The 20,839-nt window shown below is 50.9% G+C and overlaps 1 protein-coding gene across 5 annotated transcripts; it reads left to right on the top strand.

The window, feature by feature from the left end:
* The first annotated feature begins 798 nt into the window (after positions 1-798).
* CST7 (cystatin F) lies at positions 799-17,976 on the top strand. 5 transcript variants are annotated; one of them, XM_037493726.2, is made up of 6 exons: positions 799-1,073; positions 1,682-1,872; positions 1,986-2,128; positions 14,263-14,435; positions 16,743-16,859; positions 17,433-17,976. In XM_037493726.2, exons 3-6 carry the CDS (start codon positions 2,107-2,109, stop codon positions 17,508-17,510), a joined length of 390 nt encoding a protein of 129 aa, XP_037349623.1. In that variant the 5' UTR covers positions 799-1,073; positions 1,682-1,872; positions 1,986-2,106; the 3' UTR covers positions 17,511-17,976. The 5 variants fall into 5 exon arrangements, with proteins under 5 accessions (XP_037349623.1, XP_054551909.1, XP_054551910.1 ...); XM_054695934.1 differs by lacking the exon at positions 799-1,073 and adding an exon at positions 1,158-1,167; XM_054695935.1 differs by lacking the exons at positions 799-1,073; positions 1,682-1,872 and having other exon boundaries at positions 1,962-2,128.
* The last annotated feature ends 2,863 nt before the right edge of the window (positions 17,977-20,839 follow it).

Below are 20,839 nucleotides of genomic sequence, written 5' to 3'. Positions count from 1 at the left end.
GTTGCTGACCACGCCGGACTGTTGGGACGGTTGCTGCAGAGCCTGTGGTCTGGTTTCCTGTGCTGGTGCTGCGGGTGCAGGTCAGCGTGTGGTCTGGCCATGGTCAGTTATCTCTCACTGGGATCCCCTCCCAGATATGCTGTGTGCGCCCCAACCTCTGTCTCAACCTGTCTCAGGGTCTGCTATGGGGGACTCAAAGAGACACTGTTCTTGAGGGATGAGGAAGAAGTCCGTCAGGTGGTCGGGGGGCACAGCTCGAAGGTCTCCCCCACCACCACCCTCCAGGACCTGAGGAGCACCCCATCACAGGCCCAGCCCGAGCTCAGCAGCAGCAAAAGGGAATCTTCTCCCTCCCGATACATCCTGTGGTCAACACAGTAACAGCCCCCAGATAACTCTACTTCCAGCGGGGGATGGACCGGGGAAGGAAATACCCTGGCTGTCCAGGGTGACCCTAAGTATGATCACATGAAACCAGAGCAAAGAGCCTGGCTTTAGTCAGAAGGGAAGACAGGTCAGAGGTGCCTTCCCTCAAAGTCTCTGTGTCCCCATCCTGGAGCCACACTGGGCTCCGGGCACCCACACATGCTGCCTTGAACCTTTTCCTCCTTATCCTCTGGACACAGCCTCTTCTAGGAATTGCTCAAATTACTGTTCAAAGATGCCAACAACATGAGGTCTGTTTTGTTTCCATCCTTTGAACCTGAGTAGGTCTGTGATTATGGCAGAAGTGACACTAGGTGACTTTCAGGACTATGTCACAAAGACAATGTGCTACATGAAGGTCAGGGCCAACAGCCAGCACCAGCGCCACACGTCGGGGTGAGCAGGCTAGGATGATGCCGAGCCCCAGTGTCTGGATCCTCCCAGCTGACACCTCAGACCTGGTGGAGATGGGCCATTCCCACAGGAGTCCCTGAACTGCAGATACAATCACAACAGACGCTTATTGGTTTGCACTTCTACACTGAGCAGTAGTGAGGTTCATCAGGGTGTGTGAAGGACCGGACGGACTTAAAGATTCGCAATGTCTTCCCACTCACTGGGAACTTAAACTTCAGGCAGCTTTGCAGGTTAGAGAGTGATTTCTCAGGCACAGAGCCACACCTCCTGGAGAGTACCAAGGACTGCTGAAGTCCCCCTCACTATCACAGGAGAATGCAAGATGTAGGGACTGGAGCACCTCCAAGAACGGGAGGGGGCAGCACCAGGGGTACCTGAGCTAGAAGTCCAAGCCCTGAACACAAAGCTGGGAAACAAAGTCTGCATTAGGTGGTGCGCATTTCTTATATCACAGCGCCACCACGCGGAAAAATTCTCCACACATTAGCAACAGCTGGACAGAACTGTTTGTTTTTGTTGTTGTTGTTGTTTTTGTTTTTGTTTTTGTTTTTGTTTTTCAGATTTATTTATTTATGCTTACAAGAGTACAAGAGCTGGAGTGTAGGCCAGAGGTGCAGGGGGTGGGGGCTGGGAGGGTGTGAGAGGATTCACCAGAGACAGAGCGGGGAACAAAACAGACGTTGATCTAGTGAAATACACTGCTGAGGGGAGCAGCAGGCGAGACAGGAGCGGTCTGCTGCACCATGTGGTCACCACCCTGGCCAGCTGTGGAATCTAATTCGTGCTGCAATGGCTGGCGATAGACTGATAGTGCTGTCTTTAACCCCTGTGCCACCAGGGAGGCCCTGGACAAAACTGTATCAACTGCATCTTCAGAGAAATATAAACACAGAACTGACTCTCTAGGGGAAAAGGTGACACCAGGCCGCTACTGGACTGCGGAACAGGTCAGGGGCTAGGAGAAGGGGTCTCACTGACCTCTAAGCCCTCAGAGAATTCTGAGCATCTATCAAAATGACTATAATCATTGTAAGTATCATCGTCAAGTTACCGTTTACAAATACCTGGTGTGTTTCATTCTCCTGCAGTTACCATTCCTGTCAGTGCTGAATTTTCCACTAAGCCCAGTGTCCCCTCTTCAGGTTGGCACCCATGTTCTTTTGACCCTACCCCAGTGGACATGACCCCAGTGGACTTGGAGGGCTCGCTAGGAAGACAAGAGACTCCTGGCTATTCCCTTCCTGGCCTGGAATAGTCACTTCTATGAGTAGCCTGGTTTCTTCTGGTAAGAAATTACACTTACTGGTGCTCATTGCACCTGGCTGGTCATTTTTTCTAAGAAAGAGTTAGAGTGTTTGCGCTGAATTTTACTCACTGAGTGAGGCAGGAGAACACAAAGAGTCTGCAACGCTGCCCCTGAGATGTAAGACTGTGCTGTCCTTTCCCATGGAGCAAGGGCGGGACTTGTGACTTGCTTCTTAACAATAGCATGAGCCAAAGTGACAGGTGGTCACCTCAGTGATGACCTCCAAGAGAATGTAGCCCATTTTTCTAGACATGCTCTCTCTCCCTTGCTGATTTTAAGGAAACAAGCAGCCACCTAGGCTCAATCAGCAGGGAACCATGGCTTCCAATAGCATATAGGATTGAAAGTGCACCCAGCCCTCCAGTGGAACCACAGGCCTGGCTCATGCCTGGATGGCAACCTGGGAGTCCTGGAAGCAGAGAAGTAACCAAGCCAAATCTTGACCCACAATCATTGTGAGATAATAAGTGCATATTGTTTTAATCTGTTATGTAGCAAAAAATGCTAGATAAACTTCTTGGGGTTTTCCTTTCAAATGACAAAATTGATTCATGATGGAATCAAGTAACCCGAAAAGCAGGACCTCCAGGGAACTCACACGGCAGCACTGTCTGTGCCTGAGAAGTATCCTTCATAACAAAACTCATTGTGTTTGAAATAGCTGTGTGGCCACCTCCCGACCTCTGGGACTCCAGACAGGGAGCAGCAGAGGAGAGTCGTACAGACCAGGCTGCCCAGATCCATGCCACCTAAGCTGAAACTCCCTCCTCCACCCTGAGGGGAGGCTGTAAAGAGTTACCACTTGGCACTGCCTTGGTGGAATTTCAGAGTTTCTCAGATTAAATGCACAATACTGCCTCCCTACATGAGTGAGCAGTAGCAGGCTCCCCAGCTGTGTTGATTGGGCCTCAGAACCCCTATGCAGAAGGTTCTGGCAAAACAAGACCAGCAGTAACAATAACAATAACCCTGGCTGTGCCCACCTTCCTTCTGAATTCATTCACACCTCTCAGAACCAGCGATCCTGTGAGAGAATCCTGTCTTAAGACCAGAGAGTGGGCAAATCGGTCTTCTCATGATGGGATGATGAATGACCAGGGCTAGCAGTGGGCACACTGTGGAGGCCAGAAAGATGTCAAGCATGCAGTGAGAAAGAGGGTGGAGGGGGGAAAAAAAGGTTCAATGAGTGCTTCCCAAACCTGAGAGGCCAAAAGTCTCATGGAGAGTTTGTAGAAACAGATTCCTGGAGCTCACTCACAGCCTGATTCAGAAGGTCTGGGACCTGAGAATCTGCATTTCATTCAGGACCCAGGAGAATATGACTCTGGGTGCCACGGCGAGGAAGGCTGGATGAGTGAGACCCACAGAGTCCAGCACACCCCCCCCCCCCAGCAGCTCAGGCATGCCTTGAGTGGGACAGAAATAGTACACAAAACACAAACAATCACACATATACACACAGACACACAGGCAAAGCCTTTCATTCACACTCACAGAAACACACACAGACACATACACAGATGGGCAGGTCCCAAGACATGGACACACAAACTCTACAAACTTACATACACAGGCACAAATATGTACGCACAAATGTACGAGTCAGGCTTCTCCAGAAAAACAGACCCAATATTCGTGGGTGAGGGGGTGAGGTGAGGCAGAGGGGGAATCGAGATTTATCATAAGTAACTGACTCATACATACTGGAGGCTGAGAAGTCCAGACCCAGGAGAGCAGAGGGTATTGTCCAGTCCAAGTCCAAAGACCTGAGAAGCAGGCAAGCTGTTGCTGGAAGTTACAATCTGGGTCCAAATCCAAAGTCAAGAGAAGACCAGGTTCTAGCTTGAAGACAGCCAGGCAGAGAGGATTCAGCTTGTCCCTCGGGGGAGAGCCTCCACTGGATGGCGCAAGTCCTGACTGACAGTCTGCAAGTCCAGACAGCACCTGCCCATTGAGGCTCAGGTCTCCTTCCTCCTTTCTGGGTGGCCCCCAAGCCCTGGAGGGTGAAGCCGTCCTGCGGCTTAGAACACACAGCTCACTTTGTCCCAGGCCTGAGCACTGACAGTGAGGAAGTACCCAGATGCTCGCCTCAACCTCTGAAGGGGAAACTGAGGTGTGGAGGGGCTGTCCCTCACCTAAGATCACCCCGGTGTTAAGAGGCAGAGCCAGCCTCAAACCCTGCCACCTGGCTCCAGAGCCCCCTTCCTGACCTTGTGGGAAGTGGTGAGAGGGTGTTGTCAAGGGCGCCAGAGGCAGGAACTGACCCTCCTCTCTTTTGCCACCTCTGAGACAAAGGTGGGAAGAAATCTCATCTCCCAATTCCAGTGTAGAAACCACCTAGCGGAAACCCTCTGTCGACACCCAGTTTTCCTGTCCAGGGTAGAAGCCCACTCACCCCGGCTGCGTACACTTCGGGGAGAACTGAATCTTGGTCCAGAAATATACATGGTTTAGAGAAAGAACCTCACTGGTTCTGCTTCTGAACATCCCTGCTAATATCTTAAGGCAAGGTCTCTTCCTTGTATGTTTCCAGCATGGAAAATCACAGATTTATTCGCTGTTCTCAGTTCTCTCCCTCCTCCCCTGGAAACTTTTTTAAAGGAAGCGGTTGACTTTGTAGTGATAGATGTCGAAGTGAACAGCTTCTGGTCAAATGATTCAGCAAGAAACCACCACCCTCCACACCCCCCAGCTCAGCCCCAAGGCAGCTCCCAAGCCGGTCCGCCCCTGGGGCGGGTTGAAGGGCGGGACTCCCCGTATTGGGTCCCCAGAACTGACGCCAGCACTGGCACTGGCTCCCACTCTACCCTGAGCACTATAGCCATGCAGCGGGCCAGGGCGCTGCTCGCCTTCTGCTGCCTCATCCTGAGCACCATGGGGACCCCTTCTGCAGGTAAGAGGAGGGTCTTCTCCACGTTTCCTGCCCCCAGCAGACTCTGGCCATATCCTAGGTGCTGTCCTGAGGTTCTCCTAGGCAGCTGGGGGCAACTTACCTTGTGTTTCCTCCTCTTAGGAAGGAGCATTCTGGGCTGCCAGCCCCTGGGGGCTGTGTGGAGGCTCAGGAGGTACAGACGACTCCCGACCTAGCAGCTTTTGCAGGGAACGAGGATGGTGGTTTGGAGTTGCCCAAGCTGGCGCAGTGCTAGGGAAGATCCCCTGTTCCCTGCACTTTCAGAGTCTCCCTGCATAGTGGGTGGCTCAAGAAGTGTCTCCCAGAGAGTTTCCAAGGAGATGGAGCACAGGCTGCTAGTGGTTAGGCGGTTTCTATCTGCTCCTTCCCTCCTGCTGTCCTGTCGCTTGGCTCAAGGGGCGAGACACCTTCCATTCGTACTGCCTGTCCAGCAAGGACCCAGGAGAGACTGGATTCTGCCCTCCTCCCTCAACCAATAGAGTGTTCAGTCAAGACCAGTGATCAGGGGGTAACCCCAGAGCCTCTCAGTCCATGGAGGGGGTCACACCCTGTCATGTGAACCCAGATGCTGAGTAATAATGACTCTGTCTCGGGTGCCTGGACCCTTCCTGATGAGTGCTGCACTCGGGGGCATGGGGACAGGACATGCCTCCTTCCTCTCCTCAAGCCTTTTTCGCTCACATGGTGAAGCCTCGTAGAGGCCTCTCCACCAGGCCCTGTCCTGATCAGACACCCAATGTCTTCCTTTGCCCACCCAAGGGAGATCAGCCTGAGGAAGCTGGATGTTCAGGCTAAGGAAGGGTACTTCTTTTCAAAACCTTGGTGAAGGGACTCCAGAAAGATTTGGGGGATCTTGGGGTGAGGGACAGCCTCTCCATACCTCAGTTTCCCCTTCATAGGTTGTGGTGAGCATCTGGGGACACTCAGGCTTGGGTAAAATGAGCTGTGTGGTCTTAGCTGCAGGGTGGCTTCACCTCTCCAGAGCTTTGGGGCTACCCAGAAAGGAGGTGCTGTCTAGACTGTAACCCACATGCCCCTGGCTGGGTGAACATCATGTAGGGACAGTGACATCCCCAAAAGGTCTCAGAATAAGGGGCTCGTAGCCCCTCTGTCTGTGGTCCAGCAGGGATGGGACCTCGGCCTGATATGCCCCATGGCTCCCATAGCCTCTCCCTTGCTCTCTCTGAGATTAGATATGGGTGGAAGGAGAGGGGTTGTTACAGTGACCCCCCATAAAGCACCTGACTTTTCCCCACGCGCAGGCCCTAAGCTGCACTGACCTGCAGAGTCCCGGCAGCTTCCCTCCCTGAGCCCTTCAGAATTTAGGAAATTGCCACATTGGTTTCCTCAGCCCGTTTGTCTTCGGTTGAAAATGAAAAGCTTGTTTCTCAACCTGACCGTTGTCATTCCTGGGCGGCTCCATGGGCAGCAGCGTCACACTCTGTCCCCTACCCTGGGCCAGCCAAGCTTGCTGTGGCCCATCACATCACGGGGCTCCCTGGGCAGGGCCTCCGGAGGGCACTGACCATCACGCCTCCCACCTGCAAGGTGACACGGGTCCACGTTTACCAGAGAGCACTCACAGCAAGGGAAGAGGGTTCACGCCACATCCTGGAGGCCCCTGAGACCGAGGGGCCCACTGACCCACCCTCTGCTTTTTGAGATTTCTTTTTCATAATGGGAGACACACATCTGCCCTGACACTGCTGTAGCCATATCGTGTATTTGATATATGTGCTCATGATGACACTGTTTCACACCACTTACCAGCAAGAGCTTCTTATGCATTGTCTCGTGTCTTCTGACCACTAACCTGTGAGGTCAGTGCCATCATTAGTCCCATTTTCCAGATGAGGGCATGAGGGCTCAGAAAGATTAAGCAGCTTGCCCAAGGCTGCAGCCAGTGAGAGGCAGGGCTAGGATTTAACCTCTGGGTATGTCCCACTGGGTTAAGCCAGGGCTACCAGCATCCTGTTTGTGTCAGGGGGCACATGCACCCTCACAATGACAGGTCTATTCACTGCTCAGATCTCCCAGAACATGGGGGCAGTGCTGGGAAGGGGTGGTAGAAGGAGGATGGAGGGGCGGGAGTAGTAACCCCGAAGAATCCATGGCAAGGACCCAGACTCACTGTGTTTTAGTGTCATATGAGAGGAGCAGAGAGGTGCAGGACTCGGGGTGACATCTCCAGGTAACAGTGGAAATCAGCATTGCTAAGCTTGACATGCACCCCCACAGACCATCATCAGGCACAGCTCTCCAGGCTGTTTACTTCAGAAGCCAGGGGCCCCTCCCCAAGGGCCCAGCACCCCACTCATGACAAGAGCTTGATGATGCTGGACGGGGAAACCCAAGGGCTGCTCTCCAAGCAGTTGCCTAGAGGAAGTCACCCCAGGTGCCAGGGTGAGGGACCACAGGCAGGGACTATTAGTGTTTGGCTCTTGAGCACCTTGGTTCCCTTCTCAGGGATGGTTTCACAAGCTGGAGTTCCTCCACCTCCAGGGCCACACCTAGAAAGAAGGTGGTGGCAACCCCCAACCTCTGCTGAGCACCCCCTTTCGCTCCACATGCAGGAGCTCCTACACCACAACCTCCTCCAGACCCCTGGGGTAGCTTGTCAGGGTAGGCAGAGTAGGCCAGAGGCAATAGCTCTCCCCAAGGGCCATGGTTTCAGTACACGGACCTGCACACAGCACCCCAGGTTCAAGTGCCATCCTGGGAACAGGCATCCCATATGTCTTAGTTTTTCAGAAAAATAAACTGAGGCCTGTGTACCTAAAACATTCACTGCTAGATTATTTTACCAACTATTCTTTGTCCAGAAGTCTTTGGCCCACACCTCTTTTTGGACATTTGCCTGTATGTTTGGTGGTAATTTGAGGAAGATTGCATCCTTTTTAATCCACGTGGAAACATTTATGGCTGCAACTAACACTGGCTGCTGACAGTGTCGTGTCCCCAGGCTCTGGTGTTGCCTGTGGGTTTGACATGACTGAGATGTTCTCACGAAAGTGCACACACTAGTGGCTGTCAAGGGGGAGCCCAACCCCTTGGGAAAGAGGGCTGTACAGCAGAGCCTTGGCTGGCCTGAGAGCTCAAACATGAAAAGCAAACCTGGGGTCAGTGCCACAGTTCCAAAGAAGAGGTGCGAGCAGGAGACTGAGGTGATGGTGCATGGGTGAAGGAAACTCTATGGGGACTACACATGAGGGGGTGGGAGGAAGCAAATACTGTTTAAAAATGAACAATGATGTAAAAAATAAAAATAAATAAAAGAAATCCTTAAAAAAAAAGGAAAAAAAAGAAAAAGAAGAGTTGTGAGGTGGAACAGGAACAGGAATGTTGGAGTAGGAATCATTTAAGATTTCATTGGAAAAGTCACATTTTTAAGCAAGAAACATCAGAAGGTTCCTTGAAACTTTACTGCCCATCCTGACCACGAGGGAGAGGAAAGGCTCCTAACTTTCTTGAAATCCTGGACTATTGAAGCAGAAGAGGGGGTGACTTTACAGAAGAAGGTGGCCTAGGGAAACCTGTGGGAGCAGGGCCAGATGTGCAGATCTAGGGGATCTTGCTTGCCCAGTTGGTCCTGATTCCCGCAGCAAGTCCAGCTGTTCAAAGGCAGGAAAGATCGCCAACATTCACTGCTGGATTATTTTACCAACTGTTGTTTGTCCAGAAGTCTTTCTGGAGGCTGATTCCTATCCCATTTTCAGTCTTAGTGCCAGCCCTACAGAGCTTATTACCCATAGGGCCCCAATGAGTCTGGTGGGTCCTACTGCCCAAAGGGTTGGAACTGAAGCTGACCTCTCCGCACTGTGCTGTTCCCTAGGAAAGCTGTAACTGGGCATCTGATGGGCTACCCCCATCCCATCTGATTACTCCCCAGGCACAGTGCACTGTCATCCAATTTTTCTTTCCATGCGCCCATCCCACAATCTCTTAACATTTGAGTCATATTTTCAAGACCAGCTAAAGAGTCATTTCTTCCCTATGAGCACTAAGGGGGTCCTTTGTAACGACCCCATTCTGGGGCTGGTCTGACAGAGACTACAGTTGGCAGCAAACCCTCTTTCCTTCCACCACCATCCTGGTCAGCACTCCTTGTGAGGGCATCTGCCCACTCCGGAGTGTCCCAGCGGCTCTCTGGTCCTTCCCGGGAGCACAGCCCCCACTTTCCACCAGGTGGTAGATGCCCTTTGTGCTTGGGCTGCATTTTGGGCCCTGGGGCTGAGCTCTGCATGTCCCCAGCTCTCTGGAAAGCCAAGCTGGGGGTTGGGCAGGGCAGGCTGGGAGGGAGCGGCACTTCCTTGTAAGGATGTCACTCCTTTCTGAGCCCACGTACCTGCCTCCATCATGCTAGTTCCTGCAGACCGTTTCATTTCTTCACACAGACCTGCTTCTCCACCCATGGTTCTTTCCATTTGCATCACTATGCATCAGTCTGAGTCATAGGTGCCCCCTTATCTTGGCCCTGCAGCCAGCATCCAGCTGTGTCCCCTCAGGCCTCAGATTTAACTCTTCCTCACCTCAGTTGCTTCCATGATTCCTCATCAGTCTCTCCATCCCAGCCTCCCTTCCTGAACCCAGCCTCTCTCCGTGCAGGTTTCAGCCTCCTCCCAGGAAGCTGCCCCCCAGGCTGTGTGCCATCCACCTCCCCTGAGCTGTGGGCTACGTGGCCCAAGGCCTGTGAGTTATCTTGGCATCACCTGTGGCACCTGCCTAAGAATACTTCTTGATGAGAAAAAAAGAGCATGGTCTCTAGGAGTAGTGGAACCAGGGTTCAACCCCACATGCCCTTGAGGCCTCATAGGAAGGGGCACAGCATCACCCCTGCAGAGGCATGCGGAGAGCATGCCCTCCTGCTCCCCCAAATGTCATCTGGGCATCACAGACCCCAGGTCCTTCCCTGAGGGCACTGAGGCCACACTTGGAGCAGGAAGGGCTGTCTCCCTGGTTGTGGCCCTTGCTCAGCACATGTTTGTCTGGTTGTGTTTTACCCTGCAGGAGCTGGTCACAGTCTTCGTGGTCAGACTTTCCTGTTAATTTCTCCTGGGTTACCAAAATATAGGTTTACTTTTCAACTTTGTTTTCAAATAACCAAGATGAAAATGCATATATTGTGCAAAAATGAAAAATGATGTAAAAATATATAAAATATAAAAAAGAAAAAGAAAAAAGAATGGAACTTTCACTGTTTAGCCACCTGTGCTGATGAAAATTTCCTGCCTTGAAGACCTCATTTTAAAGAAATTGTAGCTCAATAAAAGCAAACTAGCATCAACATTTCTCATGAACTTTTCCACTTAGGAACTAACATCATACATATGGAAGGGACATTCCTTTGAGGTTTCATAAAACGTAGTTTCACTTCATTTTCTAAATTCTGTTCAATTCTAGCTAAGTTCATTTTAATATTTTATTTTTAAAAGTTATCCATTGAGAGAATGATTTCTAATTTGTATGTTTTACTCTTCTGCATTTTTTGTACTTCCTCCCTCAAATAGGTAAACTTATAATCAGAAAAAGCAGTGATTATAATTTTTTAAAGATTTATTTATTTATGCATACAAGAACTGGGGTACAAGCCAGAGGTGCGGGGGGTGAAAGGATTCACCAGAGACAGAGCAGGGAACAGAACAGGCAGACTGATGAAATACACTGCTGAGGGGAGCAGGGGGTGAGTCAGGAGAGGTCTGCTGCGCCGTGTGGGTAGCTCCCTGGCCGTCTGGGATTGAACTCGTGCTGCAGAGGCTGCGGATAGCTTCACAGTGTTGTGCTTATTAACCCCTTGTGCCACCAGTAATTATAATTTTTACAAAGAGAAAAATAGTCAGCAAGTAATGCATGAAGCAGGGGGACCTCTTACCTCTGATGACACAATACATTGAAGACTGGGACCCTCCCACAAGGAAGCTTCTTTCCTCCTCTGCTGTGTAGACTGTACTGATAAACAGAAACCAAGACTTTTTCCAAGAGTACTTTGTTAAAACTAAAGCCACACTTGATGTCCGTGGTCAACAGCACAGGAACAAAGGAACAGTGCTGGCCCAGCCCCCCATCTTCTTCACAGTGACACCAGGAAACCCCTCGCCAGCACCTGTGTCAGAACCACCTGGTGAGCCTGCCAAGCGTATCATCCCTAGGCTGACCGCCCCCCTCCCGCAACTTGGCCACTGTGCTCAAGGAACGGAAGCAGCTTTTGTGTCCATCTTCAGCCAGCTTCTGTAGGGGTGTCATATGAGGACTGGGTTTTTGCAAAGAGACTCCCAAAGAACACTTGTGGGAGACAAACTCTGAGGAGCATGCGGACCAGCAGATGGCCGTGACTCCGTTGGGAAGGGCACCAGTTATACAGTTTTTACTGGGGATGGAGGACCGGGTTCTGTGGGTGACTGAGGCCTAGGAAGCCTGGAAAAGGAATCATAAACTTTGTCTTGACAGCCCCCCCTTATGAAGGAGGCTGGCAACAGAGACAGCAGGACACCCCTTCCAACCCAACACCCCACCAGGAGATGCCCCCAGGGTCAGGGAATGTAGACACACACCTCTCTGCCCACTCCCAGAACTCCTTCAACCATGCTGTCCACAGGGAAAGTGTGGCACTCCAGGTGGGCTGCATGGGGTGGAGTCCTGGTTCTCTACTCAGCAGGGCTCTTGCGTGCACCAGTGTCGGCGTGCAGGTTCTAGGGAAAGCTTTGTGCTGATCGGCATGGCCGTGGCTATGGCCCATTGGCACCCTCACTCTGAGCGGATGAGATCATTGACACCAGGGCAAGTCCTCCCTGCTGAGGTGGGCTGTGGGCCCCTCATCTCACTTGCTGTGGTCACTTTGATCTAGACCCAACCCCTAGTGACAGTCCAACATGCTTGACTAACCCCAACACAAAAGCTACATGGATAGTCAGTCTCAGCCCTTGTGCATCCTGTAAGCCTGTACTCTCTCTTCCCCTCAACAGCGATGTTCCGAGGGGTTCTCGGGGGCAGCTGTGACTTAACGTTGTGGCAGCCACATAGCACAGGGGCTGTCCCACTGGGGGCAAATCCTTGTGCATTTCAGGTTTCAGTCAGCCCACAGGCCCATCTAATCCCCACCCCTAGTTCAAGGACAAAGGTATTTCTCTCAGCTCCCTCTGTCAATCCCTGTGAGTTGGGGGCTCAACCCCAATGGGACATCCCAGATGAGCCCCCAGGAATAATGTTGCTATTAAAGCTCCCTGTTCTGTTGAATTTATGCTACCATTGTCCTCCCTAAAATTTAGATTTTTTTTCACAAACCAGGGAGCCAATTAGAATCTCAGCTCCCTGAAAGCCTACACCCTTTGCCATCAGTATCTTCTTAGACAACATGCATCTACAACCCGGGAAGCCCCAGTCTAAGCTACTCTTGGGGGGCTCTAGAGAGATGATCGCTTCACTCTCCACCACTAAGTCCGGAAGCTTATCTGGTTAGGCTGCTGCAACCCACACTGGGTCTCACTTCCTGCTGCTTCGGCGCCTCAATTATGTGTACACCCTCTCCCCCAACTGAATGCCTGTGCTCATGTGCTCTCCGAGGTCACAACTAAAGGAAGCAGAGAGAATTCTCCATGGAGACGCCATGCAGTGGAACATGGAACATGGAAGCAGCGTTTCTGTCTGCATTGGCAAGAGCCAGCCATAGCCACGTGTGACCACTGAGCCCCCAGAGCAGGCTGTGCCACTGAGGAGCTGAGCTTTATACTCAATTTAATGTAGTGAATGCGGTGTAGTAATTTAATGCAGTGAGTGTAAAGTAGTCATTTAATGTAGTGAAGAGCCAGATTGGTCAGCACCTGCCGTGAGACAGCTCAGCTCCAGGTCATCTCTGGCATGCTATTATTTCAGGGAAACCTAGGAGAAATTCTTAGTAAAAAGCAGTAGACCGCTCCCCCCAATTTATTTATATTTTCCTCCAAACTTAAAATCTTTGTTATTTTAATATAGAAGTAGCTCATGATCATTGCAGAAAAATTGAGGCAGGGAAACCTAAAACCAAGCACCTGTGAGCCAGAGAAGGCTTGCTGCTCTACAGAGCTGTGGCTTTTCATATTATTTTCTTTGTAGGAAAATCAAAAGCTCAAAACCTGAGTTAGCATAGCCTGTGCTTGCCTGGGTGCCCTCCTCACATCACCACTTGGGTCCCTAAGCCCTCGGACACCTCCTTCCCCATATTCACCGACTGTCTCTCAGACCCCACCCAGGTCTGTGCAGCTGGCACAGCCAGACCCAGCATCCCCTGCTGGGGATGTTCAGAAGGCGTAGGCAAGCCTGGGAATGAGCTGGAGAGAGGCATGAAGTCATGTGGTTCTACAGAACGGGCCCTCAGGAACTGGGGAGGTGGGCAGAGAAAGCAGAAAGCAGAGGAGGGGATTTGGGATACCTGGTTCTGCCCCTCTGTCAGACACTGGGGATGTTCGGTATTGGGGGAGAAATCCTTCATGTTGCCTCCCTGATATTTTATCCAAATATGGTCTCCTCAGAGCAGGGAGAACATGGAAGGGTGAGAGAAACCCCACTCTTTCTCCTCCCCATGCCAACTCTGGGGCCAGCTGTGTAAGAGACTCCCCCAGCTCTGGCCCACCCTCAGAGCTCCTGCCACTAGTGGGAGAGAGCTGTACCCAATACAATAGCGGGGAGCACACGGGAGTTCCAGGTGCTAAGGCACTACCAGGGAGTGGGGTCCTGGATGAGTCGACCTGGAGGCTGAAACTGGGTGATTCCAAGCCAAATCACGGAGGACAAAGTGGTCTCCTCATGAGAGGCAGACCGGGTTTGAGGTACTTGCCTCGGCCTACTAGTTAAGGCCACTCCCCCGAAACCGCTCTGCTGTCTGCATCCTGTCAAGCACCCCCTTACCCCAGGGATGTGTTCAGGATTTCTCTGACATATTGGAAATGTGGGGTTCTAAAAGAAGCTGCAACCACAGGGATGTGGGAGGGGCCTGCGTCTTACCATCGCTGCCACCAGAGCACTCCTAGCCCTCGGCATTGAGTCTGAGATATCCTGGGGACTCCGACAAATGCACTGGGAGGCGAGGGGCAGGCAGATGGGAGTGGGGTGACTGAGCCAGGGCCACACTGAACAGAGAGAAAGTGGGCATTGAGATGCAAGGGGTGACTCGTGGACCCTGGGGCCCATTCACACCAGTGTTCATGTCTGGGTCTGTATTTCTCTCTTCCAGATTTTTGTTCCCACATCCTTCACACAAATGTGAAGCCTGGATTTCCCAAAACAATAGAGACCAACAACCCTGAAGTCCGCAAAGCGGCCAGACTCAGCGTGGAAAGGTTCAACAACTGCACAAACGACATCTTCCTGTTCAAGGAGTCCCACATCAGCAAAGCCCTGGTCCAGGTGAGGTTCTGCTTCTCACAGTGTCTCAGGGACAACCCTAGGAGGCCAGGTCTAGTGGCTCTGGCCTCACCAGGTGCAAAGCTACCTAGCACCCTGGCTTCTGGAACACAGATGCGAACTGGGAGGCTGACAGCAGGCCACAAACAGCCCACAAGCAGCAAACAGGTATCATCCAGAATTGAGCTAGACCCTGAGTGTCTGTGACTGAAACCACACTTCTTCAAGGGTGGGACTCTCAGGCCTGCACCACAGCACAGCTGGAGTAGCGCCCAGAAGGGCAGGGCAGGCTGAAGACGGCTGACAGGGTGAAGGGGTAAGGGGTTAGAGAGTGAGAAAGCCTGCCTGATGGACCCAAACAAAAGAGCTACACCCCGACTGTGGCCATTGCACCCCCTCAGGGCTGCCCAGGTCCCACATAGCTCCCCCTCACCTGCACCACAGCCCCAAAAGCTACTTGCCACTGCCCAGCAGAGCCATGTTCCTTCATAGCCTAGACCTTTACCCAAGCTGCTCCCCTTTCCCCAGTGCACAAACCCCTCTACCTCTAGATCTTCCCAAATGTCAGACCTTGTGAAGTCACACATCCTTCTGGTGCCGCCCCTCCGAGAGGGGGCCCTACGGGACTGAGCTAGGCCTGGCTGTGACCCAAGGACACAGGAGGTCAGCGTGAAACACAGATACAGAACGCTGACAAGGCATAATCAGGAGCCATCTCCTATGGCTATGCACTTGGTAAACCCAGCGACACTGTACGGCCATTCAAAAGCAAGTTGAGGGCCTCCCCTGGTGGCACAGTGGTTGAGCGCTGGGTTGCGAAGCTGCCCACAGCCTCTGCAGCGCCCGTTCGATCCCTGGCCACCGGCAAGAGTCCCACATGGCGCGACAGACCTCTTCTGCTGCACCCGCTGCTCCCCTCAGCAGTGTATTTTGTCAGTCTGCCTGTTCTGTTCCCTGCTCTGGCTCTGGTGAATTCTCTCACCCTCCTGCGCTTCTGACTGTACCCAGTGCTTGTATAAATAAATAAATATTTAAAAAAAAAAAAAAAGCAAGTTGAGTGATCACAGATGTGGGAAGCTGGCTTGGATACAATCCACACTCCTGAAGTGTGTGGTGTGCACAGAGGAGTGACCCTGAATGGCCCACTATAAGGCTAGCAGTCCTGCACGTATGGACACTACCGGGGCCACGGCATTATGGACAACTTTTATCATATTTATTCTTTTTGGCAGTGTATTTTTAAGAGCAGTATATTTCTGGGGCTAGAAAAGCAATGTGATGTGGGCTAACCTTATTTTTTTAAGATTTATTTATTCATGCATACAAAAACTGGAGTATAGACCAGAGGTGTGGGGGTTGGGGAGAGAGAGGATGCACCAGAGACATAGTGGGGAGCAGGAAAGGCAGATCTACTGAAATACACTGCTGAGGGTAGCAGCAGGCGAGACAGGAGAGGTCTGCTGCATCATGTGGGTTAGCTCCCTGGCTGCGGATCGAACTTGAGCTGCACTGGCTGTGGATAGCTTCATAGTGCTGCATCTTAACCCTTTGTACCACCAGAGAGGCCCCAGGGCTAACTCTATGAGGCTTCCCATGAGCAACCAAAGTGCTGCCAATCCAGGCAGGGCTCAGCCCCAGGCACCAGGGCCTTTGCTCCTGAGACGTTTGCTCCTGCAGGCAGGGTTGCTGCAAGCGCAGAGGCTGTGCCCAGTGCTGAGGCCTTTGGAGGGGCAAATAAGAAGCTGCCCTCTCCGTGAGTTTGAGAACTTTATTTCACTTAGCAGCAATGGGCTGAGACTAAAAGTTTTCTCCAACTCCTCTGAGACCACAAAGGAGGAGGATGAACCAAGCTGATGCTGCATCCAAGTAGAGAAGGGCTCTTTGAAAAGTAAGGAAATAGCAAAACAAAACAAGACACCACTGCCACCCAGGGCAGCCAGCACAGCTGCAGGTGGGCTATCAGGGCGGGAGAGAGCACGGCCTCACCTCTGGGCTGGGGCCAGGGCAGCCCCAGGGCAAGTTAGTTGATGCCTCTCCAATGTAGCATTCAGGGAGAGATGTCCCAAAACAAGACAATGACTGCCTCTTGTCCTGCGATGGAGAACTGGCTCTGAAAGCAGGAATAAGAAGTGAATAAAGGAAGGTGACAGAAAGGGATTGGGGTTTAACCTCAAGCCTTTTTTCCTAGAGCCCTTTTGGTAAATTTGGGCATCTTTATCACCTGCCTTCATACCACCTCCTGATGACAAAGGAGCTGCTAGTCACACTGTCCTGCACGGATTAACCAGGCCCACCTCTTGTTCTCTTTAGATAGTGAAAGGCCTGAAGTACATGCTCGATGTGCAGATTGCCAGAACTATCTGCAAGAAAAACAAGCACCCAAATCTGGACAACTGTGACTTCCAGACCAACCACACCTTAAAGCAGGTAACACAAAGGGAAGGTCTTGCCTTCCTGCCCTCACCCCACTCTCCAGGGCTTTGGGAAATACCCCCTTCATCATTTCTCTGACTGCCGGTCCCATATTTCACACTTGAGGCAAGGCCTTCCAGTGTAGTCCCCAGATATGGAGAACATAGAGGGAGAAATCCTCAGTCACCCAATCTGACTCGCTCGCTCTCTGAGGGGCCCATTCCAGGCTTGGGATGGGGAGGTTAAAGCCAAAAAGCTTTTAAATAATTCAGAAATTATATCTATCTATATGCACACATGCAGGAAGAAAGCAAATGTGGCAAATTTAATAATTTGTGAAAAGTGAAAAGTATATATTAAGTCACTCTTTCAACTTTTCTGTAGGTGTGAAATTTTCAAAGCATGAGGAAGGGGAGAACTCAAGAAAACACACACAAAGTCACACACATACACACACGTGTCCATGCGCACACACATGAGCATGCACAAGTGCACGCAACCTCCGAGGCAGCGTGTGGAAGCCCCCTGGGGGCAGCGGGCGGGAGGCGGCCTCTGTGACAGGCTCCAGTGTGCCCTTCTCTGTTTCAGACTCTCAGTTGCTACTCTGAAGTCTGGGTCATCCCCTGGCTCCAGAAGTTCGAGGTGCCAGTTCTCCAATGCCACTGACTTCCTCCTCTCAGCAAGACTGCAGCTGCCACCAGCCTGGACACTTGTGCTCTCTACTGCCCTCCGACATGGCTCCTCTCAGGCCTTCAGACATAGCATCTCCTAAGAGAGCCCACTGTGTACGCTTTGGGTTCTTTACAGAACAGCAGGGAAGGAAGGTGACAAGCCCCTTGGCTAGATTAACCAAGTCTTCTTCTTAACTTAATTTTACTTACGCTTTTCACCTAGATTCAGGGTCTGAGCATACAGGACTGGGGCGTCCAGCGGGAATTACTGAGGCGCTCGGCCCTTGAGGGAGCCACTCGTGTGCCCTGCCCCACCTGAGTTCCCTATGTGCCAGGGTGGCTGAAGAGAGCCCAGCCAGCCACCCTTTCCGGTGAATAATTACTGCACACCGGGCTGGGGAACCAAGTATGATGTTGATTATCTTGACCTTTTGTGGATGAATTAAGTAATGAATAAAGAACTGGTCATCTCAAAGCAATGATTGTTGCTTCACCTCTTAAAGGGGAAGTCAGGAAGGTGAGATAAAAGTTTTGAGGGTTCACCTCACCAATTGGTCTGATGAGTTTATTTCCATAAAACACTGAGGAGAATTTTCCAGAGATTAGCTGCCCCATAAAACATATTGAAGACCAGAATTTCTGGAAGCAAGCCATCCTGTAATTCACATCATGAACCAGCAGGGCCACCTCTGAGATGCTTTCTTCTGATCCCAGGTTCTGCCTGATCTCTCTGTTGTCCGAGGCACAAGGGTTTGGAAGTGCCCAATTATGTGCAGCTGTGCTTTGGCAGGTAGGGTGGGCAGAGTGCCAGGGCCATCCCCAGGCCCACCCAGGAGAGGAAGTTTAACCTCCCACAGCCCCAACGAGAGGGAGACTAGCTGAGGGACAAAAGTGGGGGGAGGGAAAGACCATTGCGGGTTGGAAGGAACAGGGTCCTTCCTGTTTGTGTTGAAAGCCATGCCCGTTTCAACCACAGAAGAGAAGCCCAGGAGCTTGCAGGTAGCCACAAAGGTCTTTGGGCTTCACTCAGACAAGAGATGACCCTATACTCTGCCTGGTAAACGAAGGTCCAAATGCAGGGGCTCCTCATTTTAGACTCATTCCTCTCCAGATCCTCTTCAAACTACACATAAGTGCAAAATATCTTGTCTTTAAAAAGTATGGACTTGATAATTCATAGGTAAGAGAAAAATCTGCATTAAATGTGAATTAAGTGACAATTGATCAATATGAACAGCCCAAATAAATCACCTTTGGCTTTCTTAAGTGATGAGAGTTTTTAACTATAATTCAAAATCCTCATTCATTTTGCTGCTTCGACTCACCTCCTTTATTTAATTCAGGGACGGGGGGGCTGCCACCTATGCTACAAGATATTTAATATATTCCATGATTCCAAAGGCCACTGAAGGCAATTCTCTGATAATGATAAATGAGGCACTCAGGGGTATGAACCTTTAATGAAATGGCAGGAACAGAGCAGCAGACAGGCCTGGTGATGCAGCTCAATGACGATGTAGCAAATGAAGAGGAGGCCCCTTGCTCTGACCTCCCAGCCCCTCCTGGTACACATTAAATATGCACCAGAGCACGTGAAGACTGGCTGCCTGAGAGTCACTTCAGCCATCCAAACACAGACATGTCAGAAATGAGGATGCTCTGGAGAAAGCCTCAAATCCTAACCTTAGAACCCTCAGGATTGAACACAGACAAAACATCTTTGGTGCCAGGTATTCATTGCCCTTATACCTAGGGCAAAACAGCCACCACAGAGACCAGTCAGCTACATGGCCCCCAACCTCAAACCTTTTCTACATTAGGACTCTCAGAGCCCCAGCAGAAAGGGGTCGTCTTCTTCCTAATGTAATGTGAAGACTCTACTTTAATCATCCACCCTGTTATCTTTCCCAGTCTCTGCTGTATTATACCTCAAGATCTATACATACTACAAATACCAACAAGGTCTATACAAGAAAATACTTGTCCTTAAATAACTCTCCAACCAGCCATGGTGACACCAGAAAGTAAAGAGAGGCTCAGCCAGTGAGTCAGCGTGAAGCTGAGTTTTGGAAGCCAGCAGCTAGAACACCTATGCTCTTCACAGAGATGCGTCTGCCAACCAAAACACTGTAGACATTTTGTCCCTGCTTCCCAGACAACACACAATGTGGCACCGGGCACCAGGACCAGGTGACTCCATCACCTGTTCTATTAGCATGACTCTGCCCTCTGACACTATTCCCTCAAGACTCAGCTCACAGGAGCCCCCCCCCCGCCCGGGAAGTACCAGAGTTGGCAGAAGATGCAAACTACTCAAACAAAACAATCATGTGGAGCTGGTGGCTGCTTTTAGAGGTGACCTAAAGTCCCCTATTGCCAACCCAATTTCACCTGTTCTTTAAAACATATCAGCTTTATTCTGACTCAGAGGGAAACTGTCATTATGTAACGTTACTGTAGCTAACAAAATGTAAAGTACCTATATCCTCAGGCCAGAATTATGACCCCCCCCCAAAAAAAGAAACTTTTACTCAAGGCCTCAAAAGTGAAAATTCTAACAGAATTTGGCTCTGGGCATTTCAGAATTTTCCCCAACCACACATCTCCACACCTCCTAACCAGTGTGTATACACAGACACTGAGGGATTCAATGCTACTACTCCCTGCCCAGACATCTGCCAAGTCATGGTCCTCATTAGGTTGCAGATGGACCCAGGGTGTGGTGAATGACCCTTAAATGCCCCTGAGGACCGCCTGTGAAGCTGTAAACCCTGCTGATGCCCAGGCCAACTTGGGCAGCCCAGAGGCCTCCAATGTGCAGCCATGGCCTGACTCCCAGGCTGGGTAGTGGCCACCACAGAGCCACGTTCTGGAAACACCTCTGTGTCTCACTGTCTCCCACGTTCTCCAGTAGATCCAATCGCAGCTCAGGTCCTAAATCAGTTGCACGCTTATGTGACACTAAGAAAATCACTAACCCCAGAGACTTAGTTACCATCTGTAAAACAAAGCTACATCTCCTTGACAACGTTAAAAGGTTCAGTGTACATGAAAATACTTTCGAAACAATAGGTCACTCGGCAAGTGCAGGTTGACGATAACAATCTCAAATTGGACCTTTGTCCTGTAAAAGGCACTAGCTGACTCCTGGTGATATTTCTGGAATAGATAATAAAGAAACACACTTGGTGGTGGGAGCTCCACAGTGACCACACTAGGGGGAGAAATCCTATACTATCAAAATATTAACAAGGATGTAAGATAATGGAACTTCATTAATTAAAAAAAAAAAGAAGCACAATGAATTAATCATTTGATTTAATT

This window comes from Talpa occidentalis, unplaced genomic scaffold (genome assembly GCF_014898055.3).
Source record: "Talpa occidentalis isolate TD23 unplaced genomic scaffold, MPIMG_talOcc4v2.1 talOcc4.10, whole genome shotgun sequence".
In the NCBI taxonomy this organism is placed as follows: domain Eukaryota; kingdom Metazoa; phylum Chordata; class Mammalia; order Eulipotyphla; family Talpidae; genus Talpa; species Talpa occidentalis.
Note: the sequence above shows the minus strand (reverse complement) of the source record. Positions and strands in the feature narration are given on the sequence as shown.